At 35.5% G+C, this 24,294-nt stretch overlaps 1 protein-coding gene across 4 annotated transcripts; it reads right to left on the bottom strand.

Annotated features, from left to right (window-relative positions):
* Positions 1-831: 831 nt before the first annotated feature.
* Positions 832-17,598, bottom strand: zup1 (zinc finger containing ubiquitin peptidase 1). 4 transcript variants are annotated; one of them, XM_087806504.1, is made up of 10 exons: positions 17,526-17,588; positions 14,263-14,727; positions 13,636-13,728; positions 11,097-11,200; positions 10,637-10,805; positions 9,479-9,667; positions 8,156-8,321; positions 7,083-7,243; positions 2,779-2,999; positions 832-977 (listed from the first exon to the last, which is right to left on the bottom strand). In XM_087806504.1, the coding sequence occupies exons 1-10, from the start codon at positions 17,584-17,586 to the stop codon at positions 930-932; spliced, it is 1,677 nt and encodes a 558-aa protein (XP_087662630.1). In that variant the 5' UTR covers positions 17,587-17,588; the 3' UTR covers positions 832-929. The 4 variants fall into 4 exon arrangements, with proteins under 4 accessions (XP_087662630.1, XP_087662631.1, XP_087662629.1 ...); XM_087806505.1 differs by lacking the exon at positions 832-977 and adding an exon at positions 1,191-2,182 and having other exon boundaries at positions 14,263-14,714; positions 17,526-17,598; XM_087806503.1 differs by lacking the exon at positions 832-977 and adding an exon at positions 1,191-2,182.
* Between the last annotated feature and the right edge of the window lie 6,696 nt (positions 17,599-24,294).

The following is a 24,294-nucleotide window of genomic DNA, read 5'->3' as shown; positions in this document are numbered from 1 at the left end:
TCTATTCGCTGCTTCAAGTCAAACAAAATACAAGCTTTACGATCGCGATCGGACACACTTTGTCCCGGCGACTGTACAGGCCAATAGTCCCGGGAGAAAAGGCCCCGATCTGTAGAAACATCGCTATATTTAAGGCAAATTTCCGGTCCGGGAGGTCGTCCCTTTCCGGCCAAATGGTTCTTTCAAGTTCCCTGTGTCCCGACCCCCCGTAAAGAGACTTCCTGATTTGTTTTCTTGTAATCTAATCATTCAACTGTTCTCGGGTGGGGGTTTCCATCTTTTAGCCCCCCTTTCCCGGGTGTGTCTTGCTTCGTTCTTTGATCTACGATTTAAGGTGTGATTTGCAGATAAACAGATGTTTTAAATAACCGGTGTCTTATCTCTAATTCTGATCCAAGCTTGTCTTGAACCAGTGAATCAGTCTCGAGTGAAATGTTGATTGTGAATGTGTAGTCAAACGTTTAAACTCTTTGTTCAAGCCAGTAATTTATACTTTATATTTTGATTATCTTTTAGCATTAATTTAAGTATGGCGTATACGTATAGTGTATAATAGTTTTAATCTAACACTCTGCGTGTTCTATTATTTGTTTACAATAACTAACCGTCTCTCACAGACGTGAATTGTGAAACAATTGTGAAAAAGGAAAATGTTACATAGTGCTGCTTTAAGGTCAGGCATTAAAGTGTTGGAGATGTGATGATGGTTCGTCTCAGCAGGACTCGCTGTGGTTTGAGGAGCCGCTGACGTTCTCAGAATGTACTAGAAATGTACCAAACTAATGAGCTTTATTGACTTTCAGGCTGAAGATAATTAGCATCCTATCTCATCAACTCAACCCAAAGTTTTAAAACAATATTTATTAATCAAACAGTAATTTAAAACAATCCACATTCATCAACTAAATCCACACGTTGAATAAACCTCCTCAAGGAATCCGTTCTGCATGAAGCGATCTTGAATTTGTGATGCAAATCTGCAAAAAAATGAAAAACACATGAAGCCAATTGTACATAAAGATTTTAAACAAAGTCTTTTTTTGACTCCCTGCTGATTGTTCTGCAGGTTATAAAACTGATTGAAAACAAAAAGTGAGCAAAAAAATGAGCACTGATGAGCTCTCACAATTTAGAAAAGGCATATTTCTGTAGTACGTTTTAAAGAAGCGTAAAACTATCATTCTGAACAACGGACGCATGTGCACTTCATCAGAAAAGTACTTCTGTGAAGATAAAACTCTTGCTGATGCAGGAGGTCGGATGTGAACAGAAAATGTATTTCACCAACTTAAATGAACGATCCACATCTGGAGAAAAAGTCTGAATCTCCGGGAACGTTAAAGCAGAAAGTGAGAAGTCAGTGCTTCACTGGGATGTTGACGGCAAGTTAAGGACAACAAATCTGCTCAAAAACAGGCTTAAAGAGGATTTCTGCTGATTTCTTACCCAACATATTTTGGCACAAACAACAACACAGCTTATCGGAAATATTTATACCCAACACGCATAGCCCTTTAAAGAAAAACAAAAGACAAAAACACATTCAGCTCATACCACCACGAGACCAAACCTCTGTGGCCTCTTGGCCGAGAACACCTGCTGTAACTAAAACTTTTCTTTACTTAGAAAAAACCTCAAGCATCATCAAGAGATTTCAATAAATCAATAATAATAGTTTTGAACAAATCTTTTAAAATCAATTGTACACACTGTGGTCAGGTGACTGCGATCACAGTGCATGTGTTGCCATTTCAGAATTAGAATCAGAATCCTTTATTTGTCCCGTGAGGGGAAATTCGGTTTAACAACAGCAAGAGCAATATACCAAAAAAAATAAAACACCCAGAAATAAAATAATAAAAAGAAAAAGAAAATCTAAATAGAATAGAAAATAAATCTGCACTATATTATATATACACAATCATATTTACAAAAATAACAAGAAAGGTGCAGTTAAATATTTATCTTGCTGAGTTCTTGTTGTGGAGTCTGATGGCAGCAGGGAGGAAGGACCTGCGGTACCTCACCCTCACACACCTGGGATGAAGCATCCTATCACTGATGGAGCTCCTCAATGCCCTCAGTGTGTGCTGGAGAGGGTGAGATAAGTTCTTCCCAATGGAGGCCAGCTTGCTCTGTATCCTCCTCCCAGACACTTCCTCCACAGGATCCAGGGGGCGCCCTAGGACGTAACCGGCCTTCTTAATAATGCTGTCCAATTTAGCCCTATCCTTTGTTGTCATGCTGCTCCCCCAGCAGACCACACCGTTGAAGATGGCAGAGGCCACTACTGAGTCATAGAATGACTTCAGGAGTGGCCCCCGGACAACAAACGACCTCAACCTCCGGAGCAGGTAGATTCTACTCCGCCCTTTTTTATAAAGAGCAGCAGTGTTATCCACCCAGTCCAGGCGGTTGTTGAGGTGAACACCCAGGAACTTGTAAGACGTGACAATCTCAATGTCCTGTCCCCGGATGTTCAGTGGTGAGGGGGAGATGGAGGGACACCGCCGGAAATCCACAATCAACTCCTTAGTTTTGCTGGAGTTGATCTGGAGGTGGTTTTCCAGGCACCAGTCAACAAAGTCCTGGACAAGTCCCCCGGTACGACCCGTCATCCCCGTCATTTCTTATTCTTTCTTATATAATCATCTTCACTATCCTATGTTGATTTAATTAATATTGGTTTTACTCTTACAATATTAAAACTGGCCAGTTTCATTGAGGAGTCAAACACATACGTGTGTAAATATGACACATACAGGATGTTTCACTGACCCGTTTGTCTTCAGCTGTCAACACGCCCTCTACTGCCACCACCTGGTACTGCTTGTGCTTCATGCTGCTCGGCAGCTTCCTGAGGCTGCGGACAGCGGTCGGGATGTTGGCTCGGCTGGTCAGCTTCTTGGTGTCGGTTGATGAAGAACCCGGGTCGAACAACAGGAGGCCCAGGCTTCCATTCTTTCGCTGCTCCAAGCCCACGATGGAACGACTATGACCTGGAGACAATCGACATGTTTCAAGGTTGCCTTTGTAACACAGAACATTATGTTTCGACATTTAAATTTTTTATGTAAAACCATTTCACAGACACAAAAACAACTGCAGTCATATTCAGGACTGAAAAGGAGCAGAATGAAGAAATCTAAGAAATTCAGATTTTCCAAAGAAATTCTTATCAGGGAGCAGAGACAAAGAGAAGATGAGAGATGGAGACGATTCTATCAGTTTAGGAGAAATTCTGAAGAGAGATATCGACATTCATTTCAATCTTGTCTAATAAAATAAAATAAATGCTGCCTTTTTAAAAGTAGCATAACAGAACAACATTGTGAAATGTGAAATATTACTCTGAGTAATTGGCCTGATGTTCACGATTCCAACGAAGGCGGAACATTCCTTTTTTTCCCCCAAGTTGTTTTTTATTTTGCCAAATATACTTGGTGACCAAATATTCAGCAAACAAACCTGACTTTCCTATTAAAAACAAGCTTTAAACGACTGATACGCGCTCACTTGTCAAGTCAACCGCACCCCTCGTTATACAGCTCAGGCTCTGAGGTCTGTGGATCAGAATCTACTGATGGTTCCTGAACACGCTTCAGGACCAGAGGAGAGAAATCCTTCCAGGCTGTTGCTCCTAAGCTTTGGAACGATCTTCTTCTCTCTCTGTGTTTGATGATCTACTGACTCCTTCAAGAAACATCTGTGTTTGATGATCTACTGACTCCTTCAAGAAACATCTGTGTTTGATGATCTACTGACTCCTTCAAGAAACATCTTAAGACGTTTTTATTTGTTCAGGCTTTTCCTTGATTTTCTGGAACTCCTGTTGTGTTATCAGTTTTATCTTGACCTTTAAAGTATATACTTTATTGAATATTGTTTGGATTGTTTAAGCGCTTTGTGACCCTGGTCTGGAAAAGCGCTATATAAATAAAAATTACTTACTTACTTACTTACTTACTGACCCCTGAACAATGGTGCCGATAGTGTTCAAGACTCGCCCGTTTTTCTTTTTTAACCAGGCTGTGAAAATGTGTTTTTTTAATGTCTTTAAAAATGTAATACAATGGCTAAGTTTGGATGTGAATACTGGTCATACAGCAGTTTTACTCTTCCATAGTTCATTTTAACGAAAGAAAAATCTACGCCAATATGTTTCTTTTTCAGGCTTGTCCATTTTGACACATCCTTAGTGAACATTAGTTCAAGGCCCATGTGACCGCAGTAGTGATTGTGATTTGAGTTGAGTTTCATTTACACATAATAAAGCCTTTGAAAGTCCAATCATAACTACAGACATGTGACATCAGTACTAGGCGGCAGTCTAGACATTTTATGCCAGTCTGAGGCTTTACGTACCCCCGACGATGCCCCTTGTTCAAGACAAAATCCAACTTATGTCTCCCTCTCCTTGTTTGACCAGAGATGATCCAGCTGATACCACCTGATGAATAAGCACCAACTAGGTGCTTATTCATCAGGTGGTATCAGCTCGGGCTGTGAGGTCTGTGGATCAGAATCTACTGATGGTTCCTGAACACGGTTCAGGACCAGAGGAGAGAAATCTTTTCAGGCTGTTGCTCCTAAGCTTTGGAACGATCTTCTCTCTTTGCTCTTGATGGATCTACTGACTCCTTTAAGAAACATCTTAAGACGTTTCTATTTGTTCAGGCTTTTCCTTGATTTTCTGGAACTCCTGTGTTGTTCTCAGTATTATCTTGACCTTTAAAGTATGTACTTTTTTGAGTATTGTTTTGATTGTTTAAGCGCTTTTTGACCCTGGTCTGGAAAAGCGCTATATAAATAAATATTACTTACTTACTTACTTACAACTCTTCGTCTTCCTTCGCGTATTATCTCTTCTACCTGTCTGTCCATCTCTTGCACTTCCTGCTAGAATAACCTGTAAAAATGCATTGATTATCCTCAGCATTGTGTTAACTGAGGGTTTGTACTGGTGTCTCTGGCTAGACTTGAGTGCCAAGTACATAAGTGGAAATCTTCCAAAAGCACAAGTCTCTTCTCTGATGGACAGATCTTTTGTTGGTGATCTTTGAAAGGTTGTTATGTGGGACAGGAAGTTTCAACTCGGCCAGGTTATTTGTCCGTGTTTCGCCAACTTAGTACATCTTTGCAAACTCCTGAAGAATAATAATGGAAGCAGAACTAGCTCTTAAAGAAAGTGTCCCTGGAAACATACGTTTGTCTTTCAGAAAAAGCTCCATTTAATTTTAACGGGTGAACGGTTGTGTGTCTTTGTGTGGCGGCCTGTTCAGGTTGCCCCCTGTCTCTCACCCAGAGTAGCTGGGATAGGCTCCAGTACCGCCAAGAATCAGCAGTAGATAATGAATTAATGTTTACAGAGGTTTACCCTGAATTTCTATCTGTCATCAGCAAGAACGAGAGACTCAATCAAATTGTATGTCAGTGAACTACATAAGGATGAACGATTATTGAAAAAAAAAACTTCTTTTTATGCATTTTTAATCCAATATAATAAATGATTAACTTTACATTAACATGTATTTCTCTTTGAATCTCAAGATAAAGTTATTAAGTAATTTTTACGATAAAGACAAATGAAGCATAGAAGAAGGTCTATTTAGTTACTCTAATTACACTTGTAAATAAAAAAAAACATATTCACTGCAAATACTAAAAACTACTGCAAAAACGTGCTTAAAGTACATTTATGAGTCAATAATAAATCACATAAACTTCAGTGCAGAGTAAATAAAAGTGAAAACACTAGTCAGTCATTCTTCTTCTTACTGCACAGTTTCTCATGTGTTTAAGTGCATTTCCTGTCATACACAATGCACACACACACACACACACATGCACACACACACACGCACACGCACAAACCGATGTCAGGATGTAAAGTTGTTAAACACTGTAGTTTGTTTCTTATGCTGCTCTTTAGCTTCTCTAGACGTCACTGATCAACGGCTTCACAGTAAACAAGTGTTTGTTGAACCAATTAGGCTTTTAAACAGATGATCTTTTTAAGTCACATGGTTGATAATTTATGAGAAAAAGAAGAATTTATTTTACTCTCCTGTATACAGTACACTCCTTTATACTATATACTGCCTGTTAAAGACAGTTTGGTAATTATACTTTTGGTTTGTTAGAGTGCTCAGAGCTATTGGTTGAGTCTGAGGGATGGGATAGTGCAACAAACACAGCTGGGCTTGTTACTGATTTAATAATAACTCTAATAACTAATAGCTCTTTTCCTACTTGAACGACTGGTTTAGAAGGTCAATTCAACGTTTTTAAAGTTCCCAGCCGGGCTACAGCAGTTTTGTATGTGAAGTAAATACTTCTTGAGCAGATGTTCGCAGAGTGTGTTTGGGTTTTTTCCAGCCAGAGGAAGGATGTACAGGAGCATAGTTTTCATCAAATTTGATTAAAAATACTGTTCAATTCTAAAAATGTACATAGGAGACTAAGGTATTGATGAATAAAAGTATACATGAAATACATTAACATTTTATTCTATGAGTGTCTCTCAGCCTGTACTGTACCTTTAACCTTAATGAATAACAAAAATCAATGTTGTGACTATATTTTGCCGTTTTTTATCATATAAAAGGTAAAATAAATGAGAATATTGCTCTAAATTTATAATCAAAAATCACATTTTGTCCAAATATTGTAAGGTCCAGCTTTGATAGGACCAACCCTGTACTAGTTGGAAAACTAACCAATGGGTGGATTTTTTTGTCAAAAGGTCCTCCCATGAAGTCTGAACGCTAAAAGATTTAATTCATTTCTGTATTATAATAAGGAAATGTTTTGATTGCATCGAACCAAATAATCCAAATGACTAATTACAGTAAATTGATGTTAGAAAATACAGTATGTAAAAAGTAATTGTGTGTATTAGCTCATTTGGTTTTGCAATGTATATCGAAATACATTGTACATGAAAACAATCATAATTATATTGATACATTAATATATGTTCAGCAATTTTTAGTAAGTATATCATTTTTATTATCTCCTTTTAGAAGTAGACGTTGACCAGATGTTGTTCCCACGCTTTAATGAGAAAAGTTATGGCAAACCTTGGTGCTGCAGGTAAAGTGGAGGGAAGGAAGTCTGAATGATTCTCGATGGCAACCTGTTGCTCTTGCTGGCCTGACAGAAGTACTGCTTCACCCAGTCGAACAGTCGAGGATGTGTCCCTCCTGGGCCCGTGGGCTGATGAAAGTCAACGATACGAGCCCTGAGAGGATCAACACAAACTAGTCACGAATCCAATACAAAGCATGTCTGATGTAAGTAAGTAAGTAATTTTTATTTATATAGCGCTTTTCCAGACCAGGGTCACAAAGCGCTTAAACAATCAAAACAATAATAATAATAAAGGTCAAGATAAAACTGATAACACAACAGGAGTTCCAGAGAATCAAGGAAAAGCCTGAACAAATAAAAACGTCTTAAGATGTTTCTTAAAGGAGTCAGTAGATCCATCAAGCTCAAAGAGAGAGAAGATCGTTCCAAAGCTTAGGAGCAACAGTCTGGAAGGATTTCTCTCCACTGGTCCAGAACCGTGTTCAGGAACCAACAGTAGATTCTGATCCACAGACCTCAGAGCCCGAGCTGGGCTGTAAGGCTGGATCAGATCAGGGATGTAAAGGTTACAAGACGTTGTTATTGAAACAAAACAGCCATTTGGATTTTTTGGCCTAGTAATCAATCTGCATACACTTTCTTTGTATACAATAAATTAACACATAGTAGTATTTAGATATATTTTTAATTGACTTTTGAAGAAGTGAGTGAAGGCCAAATTTTCACATTATATCTCACCTTATCTCATATGATATGCATCGAGCCTTAGCTTGTTAGAACATTAAGCTCATCTTTATTTAACAACCTTCAAGAAACATCTTGAGACGTTTTTATTTGTTCAGGCTTTTCCTTGATTTTCTGGAACTCCTGTTGTGTAATCAGTTTTATCTTGACCTTTAAAGTATATACTTTATTGAATATTGTTTTGATTGTTTAAGCGCTTTGTGACCCTGGTCTGGAAAACAATCTATAAATACAAATTACTTACTTACTTACTGACTTCATCATAATGCGCCGACTGTGAGATTCACAGAGCCCAGAGATCTGAATCCAAGGCACTCACCTTATTCCCAAAGACGTCAGGAGAACATAGATCTCTGTGGCGCCGATCCAAGCCCTTGTGCCTTGCAACTTGTGGTTGAAGTGTGAAGCTCCTTGTGGATCCAGTCCCTCTTTCCAACCCTCCTCCATCATACTCTGCAGCCGAGGAATACTGGGCACCGACCCCTCTGATGAGGAAGTGAACAGGGGTCAGAAGACATAAACTCAGCAACAATTCAACGCTCTGGTAAATATATGCTCCATTTTATTGTTATTGAAAAAAACAAAAATCCTTCCAAGTGCAGTTTTCAGACCACACAGCAAGACTTTAAACTGAAGTTTAGGAAACGTGAGGCCAGATGTGGTGGCATAGAGAAATATATACATAGTCAATTCAACGAAACAGCTTTGATCAATCCCAGAACTGTGTTCGCTCACAGCAGGAACTATGTTTTCTGACCAAGAGTCGAAAACATGCCGATTGTATGCATGTAATGTAACCACACCAGCAGCGGATTTGTTGCAGTGATTCCACTTTACACTGCTTGCAATGATGGTTTAAGCTACATCAGCAGCAGTGGGTGGAAGTCATTGGCGACGGTTAGGTTAGGTAGAACTTTATTGATCCCTCAGGAGGTCTCCTTCGGTGAGGAAACGATCAAAAACTATACTAAACCCAGAGGCTGGGGAAAAAAACACTTCACTGGCACTTTAAGGAAAAAGGAATTAGGTTCAATTAAAACATTCACTTTTACCGTACAAATATGTTATTACCCTTAATGTAATTAATGAATTAATTGATGACAGTCATCTTCTGAACACTGTCATCAGTGAGCAGAGAAGCAGAATGAGTGCACGAATGCTCCTCCCATGATGCAACACTAATAGACTCAGGGACTCATTCATTCCTCGGGCTATTAGATTGTATAATTCTGATTTTGGTGGCAGGAGTGGAGTGAAAGTATCTTGACATTCTATTCTATGTTAATCTTTGTATCCTTTTCTACGTTATTTTTCTTTGATCTATGTTCTTTATCTTTAGACTTAGATTGTATCATCTTGTTCTTTCTCTTTATTTACCTTTGTTCTTGTTCTTATTTTATTTTGATTTATTTTTATGAATAATTGCTGTATTACTGTGGCTAATTGAAAAAAAAAACAATTGCAATAAAGTTCTACCTACCTAATCTATTATGGTGCTTTATAAATACAAAACTTTAAGTGACTTTTATGAATTTTGGTTTTAATTCAAGGACTGGGTAAAAAAAAATGCACCATGATTCTTTAAATGTTCACGTTATTTGACCATCTTTTTAAGAAATGATGAAGAAGTTGTGTGGATCACCTGGTGCAGCACAAGCATACGTGTCTATTCTGCACAGAGAGGAAAGAAGCATCTGGACGTTCCTGTATCCACAGCCCCAGCCTTTATCGCCCGCAGATGAGCAGTAGTAGTCTGTGTCAGCGCTCAACCACACATGTACACAATCTTTGACTTCAGTCTGGTAGTAGTCACGGAGACATCCCATAATACCTGAAAAAAGATCACACAAAAGTGAGAAACAAGGCTGAGCGGAATGTCTCCCTCCAAAAAACACCAGGATGTTTTACAGCTACATGCCCCGTTTTCAAGCATCAAAGTTGAGAACTTGTGAGATAAATTCATAAATCACAGCAAGCAGTAGAATTCAGAATTTGTCCTTTTTCTTATCCAGTAAGTGAGTTGTTCGATGTTTAACGAAGATAACAGTGGACAATTATGCACCCACTGATTTCCTACAGTATCATTTAAGGAATATAATGGAGGGTTTGTCTCTGGTCAGCGCTGATACGGATGTATCAGGGGTTTGAAAATACATAATTGTCTTTACGAAGTTGCCTACCACCTTCACATCGAGTCATCCACTCATCATAAGATTGTTTGGTGAAGCACTAGAGGCTAGTGGTTGCAGGTGTTATGGTTCTCAGATCGGGGATCAATTGCTTTGGTTTGTTTCTCTCATCTAACCTATCACTGCTTCGGACATTAGATGTTAGGCTGGCCCACTCAATTTGCATTCTCCTGTCGAAATGTAAAATAAAATAAAAAAGACGGAATGTATTTATGCACGATTAAATAAACTTTAAAATTTAGAAATAAATATATATATATATATTTATAGTTATATATAAATGGCACTGTTCTTCTAAAAAACTAAAATAATTTATCAGTACATTTTTTGTTTAGACATATTCATATACTATTAACTTGTTATTCTGAGCTCTATTAAATATTAAAATATTCCCACCACAAGGGCTCTAATGACATTTAAAAATTGTCATTTGCCCTGACCAATACTATAGAAAATATAATGGTATTTGTGGAATTGTTATGGCTGCCCTGGTTATTATATACGCTGTTGTTAACAAACAATACAGAGAGCACCCACCATGACGTACAAAAAACACAATTTCATCAGATCAGGCAAAGGACTAATTCTTTGAATACACATTTTTTAAGTACCTTGAGTTCTGCTCCTGCCATCATCCAGGCCTGATACAAGGGACTCGAGCATCTCCGCCCTCCTACAGTGATACTCTGCAGGGTTCATGAGGCCCTTGGCGACGTCCCGCTCCATGGTTCTCTCCATCTGCTTGCGGTAACCCCCACTTCCATCCAGACCAAACTGCCTCTGTAGCGTCAATAGAAGACAGCTCAAATGCAATCGTACAGTCAACTGCAACCTGATGAAATGACCATGAACCCTGTTGTGAATCCTACAAATCATTTTTGTGTCCAAACAAGAAGGATCTGTTCTTGCTGTAATTGCTTCTTAAGGTGCATCAACAAAGTATCGAGCAAAGGCTGTGAATACTTATGTACAGTAAATGTGTGAAGGTGAAGCACTATGAATACTTTCCGGATGCATTATTCAAGCACGTCAGTATTTAGCAGCACAACAATCTATCTCTAGGAGTTATACCTGAAGTTTTTTAAACTCCTCTTTCTCTTCTTCATCCTTACAAAGACGAATATCCTCTTCCTGTTGAAGCTTCCAGGCCAGTTTCAGGTCTGAATCAGCGCTCCCTAAGAAAGAAAAAAAGGAAGATAAAAATATAAATCACTTAAAACAAGCAATGGCATGTGGTGAGTGGATCCCATAAGAACCTGATCAATTTGCTAAATACACTATTACAAACTAAGAAATGTTCAAGGAATAATATCTTAAACAAGAGCAGCATGTTATCTCCGGTGAATCGATTAAAAGGAAGCGAAAACATGGTGCAAGCAACCTGTGGCAAAAGAAAACATGGCCTACTTGGATCTCATTCTGCAAGAACTAAGAGGGTTTTCGACAAGAGAGTTGTAGTAACTACGTTTCATTTACTGGAAGAAGAAATTGTGGGGGTGAATACAGACTGGAAGAAGCTGAGGGATGGATCATGAAATTGGAAGAAAGGATTCAGAGCATGAAGGAAGCTGTTATGGAGATGGTGGACTGGGAAAGCCACCCTAAATACAAAGAAGAAACTTGAGCTAATGACATAATTCTTCACTAAAAAGATGATCAACGGAAGAAATACACAGCAATATTAGAAGTTTGGGACATGTTGTTTTAGTTGTGTTGCAATCGGACATATGGGCAGCTCGCTCCAGACTCAAAAGGGAGGGTCTGGTTTTGAGACCCCCGCTTTGGGAGTCATTCAAGTGTTAAGTTGAGTCCGTTTGGTTTGTCTGTTTTTTTATTATACATTTTTGGTTCAAGAGGGGTGCAGGGAGCATACCAGTTTTGGCAAACACCAAAAAATGGATAAAAGATGAATAAATATGGCATTAATCAAAATTGACTCAGTTAAGAGTAGGCGTGTAAGAAAATATATTTATATAGCGATCCAATGTTTTTTTCCCCACGATAATCTAATATATATATATATATATATATATATATATATATATATATATATATTGTTTTAATTCATATTTATGCTATGGTTTGAGACAGACATGAGAAGTAACAACAAAAAGTTATTCAACATTACGGAGAAAGTGGGGATTGTTGATGCTTCAGGAGAGATTAACCCGGACATCCCGAGACTATACCCATTACTCAGCTCACCCCTTTTTTTGGTATTGATTATTTTTTCATATTTATAAAACATGATCTGGAAAAAGTCAATCACTGTGAAATAGGCCCGAGGAGTGTTTCTGACCGTGGTCCTGTCTACATGTCGGTAGTCTTGTTAAAAAGTGTAGATCAACAGTATGAAGACTAAATACTAAGATTTCAAATAATCAAGCCATATAATGGAGCAAAGTGGCATCTGTAGCATTGTGCTGTGAGACAACAATCATGTTATCTAACCAGCATCTTGATATTCCACACCGGTGAGGTGGAATGGATTATCTCGGCAAAGGTGAAGTGCTCACTATCACAGATTTTGACCTATTTGTGAACAAATTAAAAAAAAATGGTTTAGAACTTTGAGTTCAACTCATAATAAATGGGGGCATTTTTTTTTTAATGTAGCGACTGTAGCTCAGTTGTCTTCGTCCTTATCTTTGTCCAAAAAGACACTTAAAATCATCCAAATAACTCTTTAGTGCTCGTCTGTAATGAGGCTTAAATTCAAAAGGGACGTCACAGACGAGCAGTATATGGAAGCATTTGGATGTTTTTAAGTGTCTTTTTGGACGAAGACGAAAACAACTGAGGTCCAATTGCTACATTAAAATGAACAAACATTTTTGTCCATAACTCTAAAAAGAACCGATTACTCTGAAAATAATCCCAACCCTTGGTTGACACATGGGCAAGTGGAAAATATGTGAAATTTGAATATTGGGTGAACTACCACTTTGAGCATGGATCATTATCATAACAATGTTTTGTACTGTATATTAACTGCAGTAATGGTTGTTTTTCCCTTTCTTATATAAAGGACTATGTGACTCTGTAGTGTTATTTATATGTACATTAATGTTCAATAAAACGTTAAGTGAAGGAGAGGTTTGCTCGTTTTTCAAGCATTATTGGAAAAACGCTATTAAACATTTCAATAAAATTTGCACATTTATACCAATACTTATTTTCAAAACCGTCAGTGAGCGCCGCAGGTTGCCGAGCCCTGCTCTAGAGGAACTCGTAACTGCTTTCATTTTTCTTTTAAAACGAAAATATTTCCAAACATCAACTTTAAAAGATGTTGCAGTTGACTCCATCTTCTCATCCGCAGTCACTTGATTAACGCACACTTATATATACATTACAAATACAAATATATAATCCATAAGAGATAAAGTAATACAAGCATCATCGTTATTTCTGATGTTTTACTCGTTTCTTGTTCATGTGGTTTCATTGAATCAAAATAATTATAGAGAACATTAGTTTTAATGATCTGATCCTTGTCCTGTTAACATGTAGAGACATATTCATTATTAATCTTTTGAAAGCATCGACAACTTTTCAAGTTATTATTATTGCTATTTTTTAATTAGTATTATTTTGAGTAAATATGTACCTTCACATTCCAAATGTAGCTCCACGTGTTCTTGCAGAAGGATGCTGTTGCTGCAGACAGTGGCACACATGGGGCAGTCTAACCTCTCGTCACCTAGGGGGGAAAAAAGTTCATCAGCAAACATTACTGATACTACTGACGTCTTTGTGCTTTTCCCATATCCACTGTTGATATACCACTGTACTTTTACATTTCAAAACATATTTGCTTCACCTTATTTTGGAGGATCATCAGCAGTAAAATGTACAGATACCAGTGCATATGTGCCATTAGTCTCCATTACTCGTGCTCCATTCCTACCTCACTCGTGAACAAGATTTAACTGTGTAGCCTTTTTTTCAATACTTTTTTATTTGCATTATAAAAGTCAATATACATCCTCACTATTACGCGTCAAACGATTGTCCAAATACCAGTTGTTCAAAAGTGAAGAGTAAGAAATACACTCCAAAAGTTTCTTTGTATAGTTTAAAGCATTTGTGTTATGTTTTGGGGTCCCCAGTCATAGACTAATGTTTGGGGGGGCATGGTGAGGTTTAAGAACACATGACTTAAGCCACAACTTCCCTACTACAATCTAAAATGTTATACGTGCATCTTTTGCATCAAGTTTCAAAGTTAACCTACCGTCTCCCGGAGGGCAAATCCGCTGCTGTTTGGATGTCCGGTGTTCAGACGTGGTTAAATAACTTGAACTTTTTGTTTTATTCCGAGGAAAGCTGGTCCCCACAGATGGTTTATGCGTTTCTGTCCTTGATTTTTCACCCTCTCGTGGCTCTGCGCCAACTCTGCACGGATCAAAGTTAGAGGTCGAAGGTTTTTCTTCCGAGACTGTGCTGGTTCCTGCAGAGTGGACCAGGGTACACATGGACGTCACGTCCACCTCGGGTAATTTCTCATGCTTCTCCGGATGTGCAGAGTTAATGTGGAGGCAGAGTTCATCGAAGGACACCCCCGACAAAGAACACAGAGGGCACTGCATGTCGTTTTCCTCATGGCTCAGTAAGATGTGAGTCTTCAGATCTTCTTCCAACAGAATCTCCTCTCCACAAATCTCACAGGTCAGCATGGCACAGGATCTGCAAGACAGAGCTATCTAAGTTATTAGCATGGCTATATTTCTGAGTCGACCTCTACCTCTGTAATATGGAAATAAATACTTTCAAATGCAAGGAAACTGTAATACGGCTATTTACTGTAACAGCATATTCAACAGTACTGTATCAACATATTTGAATTTAATTTTAATTTAAATTGTTTTTGCTCGTCACTTATTTTATATTTAATAAAGTTGGTTTAATGCTTTATATTTCAGTAAAATGAGTATAAAATAAAATAATCTTTTCTTTTCTTTTAGTATTTACAATTGACTTGCAAACATTCACAGTGTTCATTTTTGTGTTGCAATTTAAATTCTGCAGTACTTGGACAATACTTCAAATTTACAACTACCGCCCCTGCTGATGGATGTGATGTGGCAGCCCACAATTTCTCTTAGCTTCCCTGAAATGGTTTGTAAGTAAGTAAGTAAGTACTTTTTATTTATATAGTGCTTATCCAGACCAGGGTCACAAAGCGCTTAAACAATCAAAACAATATTCAATAAAGATCAAGATAAAACTGATAACACAACAGGAGTTCCAGAAAATCAAGGAAAAGCCTGAACAAATAGAAACGTCTTAAGAGTCAGTAGATCCATCAAGCGCAAACACAGAGGAAGATCGTTCCAAAGCAAATATTCTGCATCCAACAGCCTTTCGCAATACTAGGTCGGCTGCTCAGGTTGTGGTATTTGCACAGGCCAAGCTGGGTGGTATCTAGGACCCGGGGCTCTTGCTAAGAAGCTCTTGTTCATGCTCTGCTGTCTTGTCTTTCTTCAGCTTCCAGGCGAAGTTACTCACGCTTCAGGCTTTCCATCCGCCACCTGGCTTTGCTCAGATGCTCTTAGCGTAACTGGTCTGTTACAACAGATGTTGGCTGGGGTATGATCTGACATTATCTGGGCCTACAGGTTGGCAGGTAGATAGTGGCCATGGTGCACTTCCTTGACATGGTGGTGAGAAATCAAGTCAGGTGCTGTGTCTCAAATCGCATACTAGCGTACTAAAAGTTAGTATTTTTAGTGCGTTAGTGCGTCTCATTTCTTAGTATGCGAAGTTTAGTGCACCATGCACACTAAATTAACACTAAAACGCCCACAAAACTGAGTATGGTTCGATGGACACTATCTACACTAAACAGCTCCATCTTAGTGACGTTTTAAACGGAAGTTACGTCATATATAAATGCATATATATTCATATACTTACAGGTGTATTTTCCGCAGCAGTAGAAGGATAAACACGTCTTCGCTGCTGATACCAGCTTAAATATCTCGCGATTATTTAGATTCTCATATTTTTTCTTTATTTCTTTTTCCAAACTTGCATAACGTGCTGCCAGCAGGTGGCGATAGCGTTCCAACAGCTGGTTGAAACATCGTTAAATAGAAGTAGTAGAAGAAGCTGTCATGTGATCTCCGGTTAGTGTGTAGCAGCAGAGTTTGATTTGAGACATACTATCTGTGGAGTATTTGTGTACTAGTTAGTATGTACACTATCCTGATGCATACTAACTTCCAGCAAGAGTAGTATACGATTTGAGACACAGCAAGGGTCTTTTTTCATGTGTTTGGGGAGGTTTGAAGTGTTTCCTCCATTAGTTTGCAAACTTTAGAGACACATTTGCAGGTGTATGAGGGTTAATAACTACTTCCCAATCATCTACCTCAAATCTAAAGTATTTCCAAATGCGATTTCGACTGACAGGTTTATCAATAACTGCAGAAAATATGGTTTGACAGCAGAGGTTCTTCTTCTGCTCTGACAAACAATTCACAAATGCTCTTGACAATAATGACTCCTGTTGGATGAAGTTTGCCGTGCATTCTGTATTACCTTTCTTGTTTTGCAATACTCTTATAGGCATAGTTTGTATTGTGCCTTAAGTAAGTAAGTAAGTAAGTAAGTAGGTAATTTTTATTTGTATAGCGCTTTTCCAGACCAGGGTCACAAATTCGACCTTTTGAATATAACTCGCTCTACAACAAAATCATTGTTGTACAACAAACACCTGTTTTGTCTTAAGACGCTTACATAATGTAGAAGAAATAACATTAATTTGAACACAAATATAATAGAACTTGAACAAAAATATAAGTTTAAGTTTCAAGGAATAAAACCCTTTTGATTATGTTTATTTTAGATGTAATCGATGTTCTTACAAGAAGATAATGTTGACATATGACACATATGCTTATGATGATGATTGAAACAACCCAGTTTAAAAAAAACGAACATTAATTCAGATACAGCACTCAATTTCTCAAGGGAATCTGGACCAAGGTTGTGCAAAATCAGTGAAAAGTAGACTCTTCAGAGGAGTTCAAATTTGTTTTTCTTCTACAGTTATTTAAATCATTTTCTGAGTAATAGTGTTCGGGTTTTTTGTTTTATTTTGGTTTTCTATCACAATAGGAGTTCAATAAAACTAGATTTTTCTAATAAATAAGACTTAAAACAATTCAATTTCGTAAATGCTTAAAAAAAAGAGACTAACAATAAGGTTTATATATGATATGAGAAAAAAAATGGCCTGAGCCAATACAGCAAACTTTTTTTATTATTCAGTCCTATTGGCCGTTCTGGCGATTTACTAACTTGCATCTCTATCAAAGGAGGTACTAGTTATTTGATAATAATAATAATAATAATAAATACACACCTGATGTCGGATCAGAAAAACAAACAAAAGACAGTGGAGTACGTTATAATGACGGTCTGCAAGAATATTTAATCTTTAATCTTATTTACTTACATAGAAGACAACAGTATTGGTTGAGTTGTACTTACATATGCCAACAAAAAGTCTGTCAGTAATGTCTGCTTCAAAAGACGAGCGTCTCTGCTGCATGAACTGCTGTCGGCGCCATTGACGTTCAATTTAAAAACTTCCGGTTCAGAGTTTCAGAATAAAACGAGACTTAAAAAATAAAATGAAAATAATGAAAAATACAATTCTAAAGAGTGTACCCAACCCTACTGTGGTGGTACTATTTTATTTGTAGGCATTCAACATTTTAACACAGCTCTGAAAATGTGACTACCACTGGTACACTACTCAACTCTCTCAGAAGTTCTGAGAACCTTCTGAAACCAAACACTCTCTAGCTGGAGCCAGCAAGTATGAACTCCAGGTAAAGATCTGCATTATTTATGTGACAAGCCGGGAAGCACAGGTGTTCTGCTGTTTAGAAGATGTATTTGTAATATTCGTATGTGATCGTATCACAAGAATTATTTTATATCAGGCACCTTAAAGGTGACCCGTTTATTTGGATGAGGGGTCCTCTATAGGAAGGTTGCGGGAGTTATGGGAAAACATCTGCTACAAAAAAGACGTATGTTAACCTTTGCAATTTAAATCTGATATTTTCGAGAACACAACAACTCAAGAATAAGACATGTGCTGTGTCTCAAATCGCATACTTCTCTTAGTATACTAGAAGTTAGTATGCATCAGGATAGTGTACGTACTAACTAGTAACTAATTCTCCACAGATAGTATGTCTCAAATCAAACTCTGCTGCTACACACTAACAGGAAATGACACGACAGCTCCTTCTTCTACTACTATTTAACGATGTTTCAACCAGCTGTAGGAACACTATCGCCACCTGCTGGCAGCACGTTTTGCAAGTTTGGTAGAAGAAATAAAGAAAAAATATGAGAATCGAAATATTGGCGAGATATTAAAGCTGGTTTCAGCAGCAAAGACTTCTCATCATTCTTCTGCTGCTGAAAATGCACCTGTAAGTATATATATATATATATATATACTTATATGACGTAACTTCCGTTTACGTCACTAAGATGGAGCCGTTTAGTGTAGATAGTGTCCATCGAACCATACTCAGTTTTGTGGGCGTTTTACTGTCAATTTAGTGTGCATGGAGCACTAAATTTCGCATACTAAGAATTGAGACGCACTTACGCACTAAAAATACTGACTTTGAGTACGCAAGTATGCAATTTGAGACACAGCATTGGAGACAATCTTAGGCATGGATAACTTTCTTGCTAAGTTTGCGCCGAGTCTTTCAGAGATAAATGCACCTCTACGACAGCTGCTAAAACACTCTAATCATTTTTTTAAAACATTTTATGGGAGAAGCAGCATGACAATACTTTTCAAAAAAATTAAAGAAGTCATCACCAGAGAGCCAGGCTCAGTCCTTGCATACTATGATCCAGACAATTAAATCAGCCTACAAGCGGATGCTTCAAAATATGGACTTTGAGCCGTGTTTCTACAGTCAGGAAGGCCCATCAATTACCCTTCAGATCTATTCATGGTCAGCATCCTGATCTGATCCAGCCTTACACCCCAGCTCGGGCTCTGAGGTCTGTGGATCAGAATCTACTGATGGTTCCTGAACACGGTTCAGGACCAGAGGAGAGAAATCCTTCCAGACTGTTGCTCCTAAGCTTTAGAACGATCTTCCTCTCTCTTTGCTCTTGATGGATCTACTGACTCCTTTAAGAAACATCTTAAGAAGTTTCTATTTGTTCAGGCTTTTCCTTGATTTTCTGGAACACCTCAGTTGTCCTCCTCATCATAGTCCATCCACCACTGAGAGATGATGCGAATTAACTTACTAAAAATCATTCACCACTTCAGGTGATAATTGTTTTTCATAACAGATATAAATCGTTATCCTGGTTAAAAAAAAAAGAAGATCATTTTAATAACTGAATAATGTTTTTAACTATGTAATTTGTGTACTTCCTGTAGTTTGAAGCAGCATGGGCTCTAACAAACATAGCTTCAGGCACCTTCTTACATACCAAGGTAGTTATTGAAACAGGAGCTGTTCCTATTTTCATTGAGCTGCTGAACTCGGAGTATGAGGATGTCCAAGAACAGGTGACGACTTAAATATTATATATACATATTTCTGAACCTTAATAACAGACTCTGTAATGCATTATTTATTATAGGCTGTGTGTTATTAATACATTTAATGATGCATGCATAATGCATGATCAATTCATTGATCAAAGAGAAAATCCCTCCCCTTTTGTGTGGAACCCCTGCTGTCACGGACCCCGTCTCCTTGTGGGCCTTCTTTAAGCCTTTAACTCTGGTTGATATTTCATCACTAGTGAACAAGATGAAACCCTCCTCTTGCTCGTCCGACGTCCTTCCTTGTAGGCTCTTTATTAAAGTGTTTGATGTAATTGGCCCCTGGGTTACCAATATGGTGAACCTCTCCCTTTCCACAGGAGTTTTTCCAAATGCATTTAAACATGCCATTGTGGAGCCTTTACTCAAAAAGTCAGGCTTAGACCCGACTTACCTCAGTAATTTCAGGCCTATTACTTAATTTAAATTCTTGTCCAAGATCTTAGAAGTTTCAGTTTCAGCTTCTGCAAACATCAGTCTACAGAGACAGTCTTACTGAAAGTGTCCAGTGACATCATGATGTCGGCTGATTCGGGTCAATACACTGTTCTGGTTCTCTTGGATCTGTTCTCAGCCTTTGACACAGTTGATCACCAGACCCTGCTGAGAAGACTGAGGGATGAAGACTGTCTGGGTCTATGTTACAGTGGTTCTCGTCATACCATTCTGGGCTCAGTTTCAGTGTATCTGTCAGTCAAATAAGGTCCGAAACAGCGTCATGTGGAGTCGTTCAAGGTCCTGTTTTGGGTCCTTTATTTTTGCTGTATTGTATTGTTTTGTATTGTCCAAATACAAAACATGTCCAAACATCAGCTTTGAAGCTTCTGGAGTCGACTGTATCCTCTCGTCCTCAGTCATCACAGGGACCTTGCAGGATTTCATTGTTCCTTTAGCTGCGGAGGCGTAATAACTGCTGCCATCTATCGGCAGGAAATTTCATTGCAAATATGAACAAGTGCAACGATTATTTGCATGTTAATGTTAAATAAACATCAAAAAAAAGAAAATAAGTTTTATACACACTTCAAATATAAAGCATAACAAAGACAATGATAACATAATATATGATCTGGAACCCAAATAATTTAATTTGGCCTTCAAAAATGTTTGATCAAACTCGCATACATAGGGTTAAAAATATGGAGACAAGACGTTGAATATACTTCAAAACCAAAGTAGTGAATTCAAGGAAGTACATTTTACACCCACGTTGAATTGTTTTATCATTTGAATTATTTGTATTCATTTGTGTGTCTGTTCTTTGTTTGAAACGTTGAATTGTTTTATCATTTTAATCATTTTGTATTAATTTGTGTATCTATTCTTTGTTTTAAACGTTGGATTGTTTATCATTTTAATATTTTTTTTATTAATTTGTGTGTCTGTTCTTTGTCTTAAACGTTGGATTGTTTTATCATTTTAATAATGTTTTATTAATTTGTGTATCTGTTTTAAACGCTGGATTGTTTTATCATTTTAATAATATTTTATTAATTTGTGTATCTGTTTTAAATGCTGGATTGTTTTATCATTTTAATAATGTTTTATTAATTTGTGTATCTGTTTTAAACGCTGGATTGTTTTATCATTTTAATAATGTTTTATTAATTTGTGTATCTGTTTTAAACGCTGGATTGTTTTATCATTTTAATAATGTTTTATTAATTTGTGTATCTGTTTTAAACGCTGGATTGTTTTATCATTTTAATAATATTTTATTAATTTGTGTATCTGTTTTAAACGCTGGATTGTTTTATCATTTTAATAATTGTTTATTAATTTGTGTTTTAAACGCTGGATTGTTTTATCATTTTAATAATATTGTATTAATTTGTGTACCTGTTTTAAACGCTGGATTGTTTTATCATTTTAATAATATTTTATTAATTTGTGTATCTGTTTTAAACGCTGGATTGTTTTATCATTTTAATAATGTTTTATTAATTTGTGTATCTGTTTTAAAGCTGGATTGTTTTATCATTTTAATAATATTTTATTAATTTGTGTATCTGTTTTAAACGCTGGATTGTTTTATCATTTTAATAATTGTTTATTAATTTGTGTTTGAAACGCTGGATTGTTTTATCATTTTAATAATATTGTATTAATTTGTGTATCTGTTTTAAACGCTGGATTGTTTTATCATTGTAATAATATTGTATTAATTTGTGTATCTGTTTTAAACGCTGGATTGTTTTATCATTTTAATAATGTTTTATTAATTTGTGTTTTAAATGCTGGATTGTTTTATCATTTTAATAATATTGTATTAATTTGTGTATCTGTTTTAAACGCTGGATTGTTTTATCATTTTAATAATGTTTTATTAATTTGTGTTTTAAATGCTGGATTGTTTTATCATTTTAATAATGTTTTATTAATTTGTGTTTTAAACACTGGATTGTTTTAGCATTTTAATAATATTGTATTAATTTGTGTATCTGTTTTAAACGTTGTATTGTTTTATCATTTTAATAATTGTTTATTAATTCGTGTATCTGTTTTAAACGCTGGATTGTTTTATCATTTTAATAATATTTTATTAATTCGTGTATCTGTTTTAAACGCTGGATTGTTTTTTCATTTTAATAATTGTTTATTAATTCGTGTATCTGTTTTAAACGCTGGATTGTTTTATCATTTTAATAATATTTTATTAATTCGTGTATCTGTTTCAAACGCTGGATTGTTTTATTATTTTAATAATATTTTATTAATTCGTGTATCTGTTTTAAACGCTGGATTGTTTTATTATTTTAATAATATTTTATTAATATCTGTTTTAAACGCTGGATTGTTTTATCATTTTAATAATTGTTTATTAATTTGTGTATCTGTTTTAAACGCTGGATTGTTTTATCATTTTAATAATATTTTATTAATTCGTGTATCTGTTTTAAATGCTGGATTGTTTTATTATTTTAATAATATTTTATTAATTTGTGTATCTGTTTTAAGCGCTGGATTGTTTTATCATTTTAATAATTGTTTATTAATTCGTGTATCTGTTTTAAACGCTGGATTGTTTTATCATTTTAATAATATTTTATTAATTCGTGTATATGGTTTAAACGCTGGATTGTTTTATCATTTTAATAATGTTTTATTAATTTGTGTTTTAAACGCTGGATTGTTTTATCATTTTAATAATATTGTATTAATTTGTGTATCTGTTTTAAACGCTGGATTGTTTTATCATTTTAATAATGTTTTATTAATTTGTGTTTTAAATGCTGAATTGTTTTATCATTTTAATAATGTTTTATTAATTTGTGTTTTAAACGCTGGATTGTTTTATCATTTTAATAATATTTTATTAATTCATGTATCTGTTTTAAACGTTGTATTGTTTTATCATTTTAATAATTGTTTATTAATTCGTGTATCTGTTTTAAATGCTGGATTGTTTTATCATTTTAATAATGTTTTATTAATTTGTGTTTTAAACGCTGGTTTGTTTTATCATTTTAATAATATTTTATTAATTCATGTATCTGTTTTAAACGTTGTATTGTTTTATCATTTTAATAATTGTTTATTAATTCGTGTATCTGTTTTAAACGCTGGATTGTTTTATCATTTTAATAATATTTTATTTATTCGTGTATCTGTTTTAAACGCTAGATTGTTTTATCATTTGAATAATTGTTTATTAATTCGTGTATCTGTTTTAAACGCTGGATTGTTTTATTATTTTAATAATTGTTTATTAATTTGTGTATCTGTTTTAAACGCTGGATTGTTTTATTATTTTAATAATTGTTTATTAATTCATGTATCTGTTTTAAACGTTGTATTGTTTTATCATTTTAATAATTGTTTATTAATTTGTGTATCTGTTTTAAACGCTGGATTGTTTTATCATTTTAATAATTGTTTATTAATTTGTGTATCTGTTTTAAACGCTGGATTGTTTTATCATTTTAATAATATTTTATTAATTCGTGTATCTGTTTTAAACGCTGGATTGTTTTATTATTTTAATAATATTTTATTAATATCTGTTTTAAACGCTGGATTGTTTTATTATTTTAATAATATTTTATTAATTCGTGTATCTGTTTTAAACGCTGGATTGTTTTATCATTTTAATAATTGTTTATTAATTCGTGTATCTGGTTTAAACGCTGGATTGTTTTATCATTTTAATAATATTTTATTAATTCGTGTATCTGTTTTAAACGCTGGATTGTTTCATTATTTTAATAATATTTTATTAATATCTGTTTTAAACGCTGGATTGTTTTATTATTTTAATAATATTTTATTAATTCGTGTATCTGTTTTAAACGCTGGATTGTTTTATCATTTTAATAATTGTTTATTAATTCGTGTATCTGTTTTAAACGCTGGATTGTTTTATCATTTTAATAATTGTTTATTAATTCGTGTATCTGTTTTAAACGCTGGATTGTTTTATCATTTTAATAATATTTTATTAATTCGTGTATCTGTTTTAAACGCTGGATTGTTTAATCATTTTAATAATATTTTATTAATTCGTGTATCTGTTTTAAACGCTGGATTGTTTTATCATTTTAATAATATTTTATAAATTCGTGTATCTGTTTTAAACGCTGGATTGTTTTATCATTTTAATAATATTTTATTAATTCGTGTATCTGGTTTAAACGCTGGATTGACGGCAGTGACGTG

Source organism: Callionymus lyra, chromosome 13 (assembly GCF_982586985.1).
Source record: "Callionymus lyra chromosome 13, fCalLyr1.hap1.1, whole genome shotgun sequence".
NCBI classification, from domain to species: Eukaryota; Metazoa; Chordata; class Actinopteri; order Syngnathiformes; family Callionymidae; genus Callionymus; species Callionymus lyra.
Note: the sequence above shows the minus strand (reverse complement) of the source record. Positions and strands in the feature narration are given on the sequence as shown.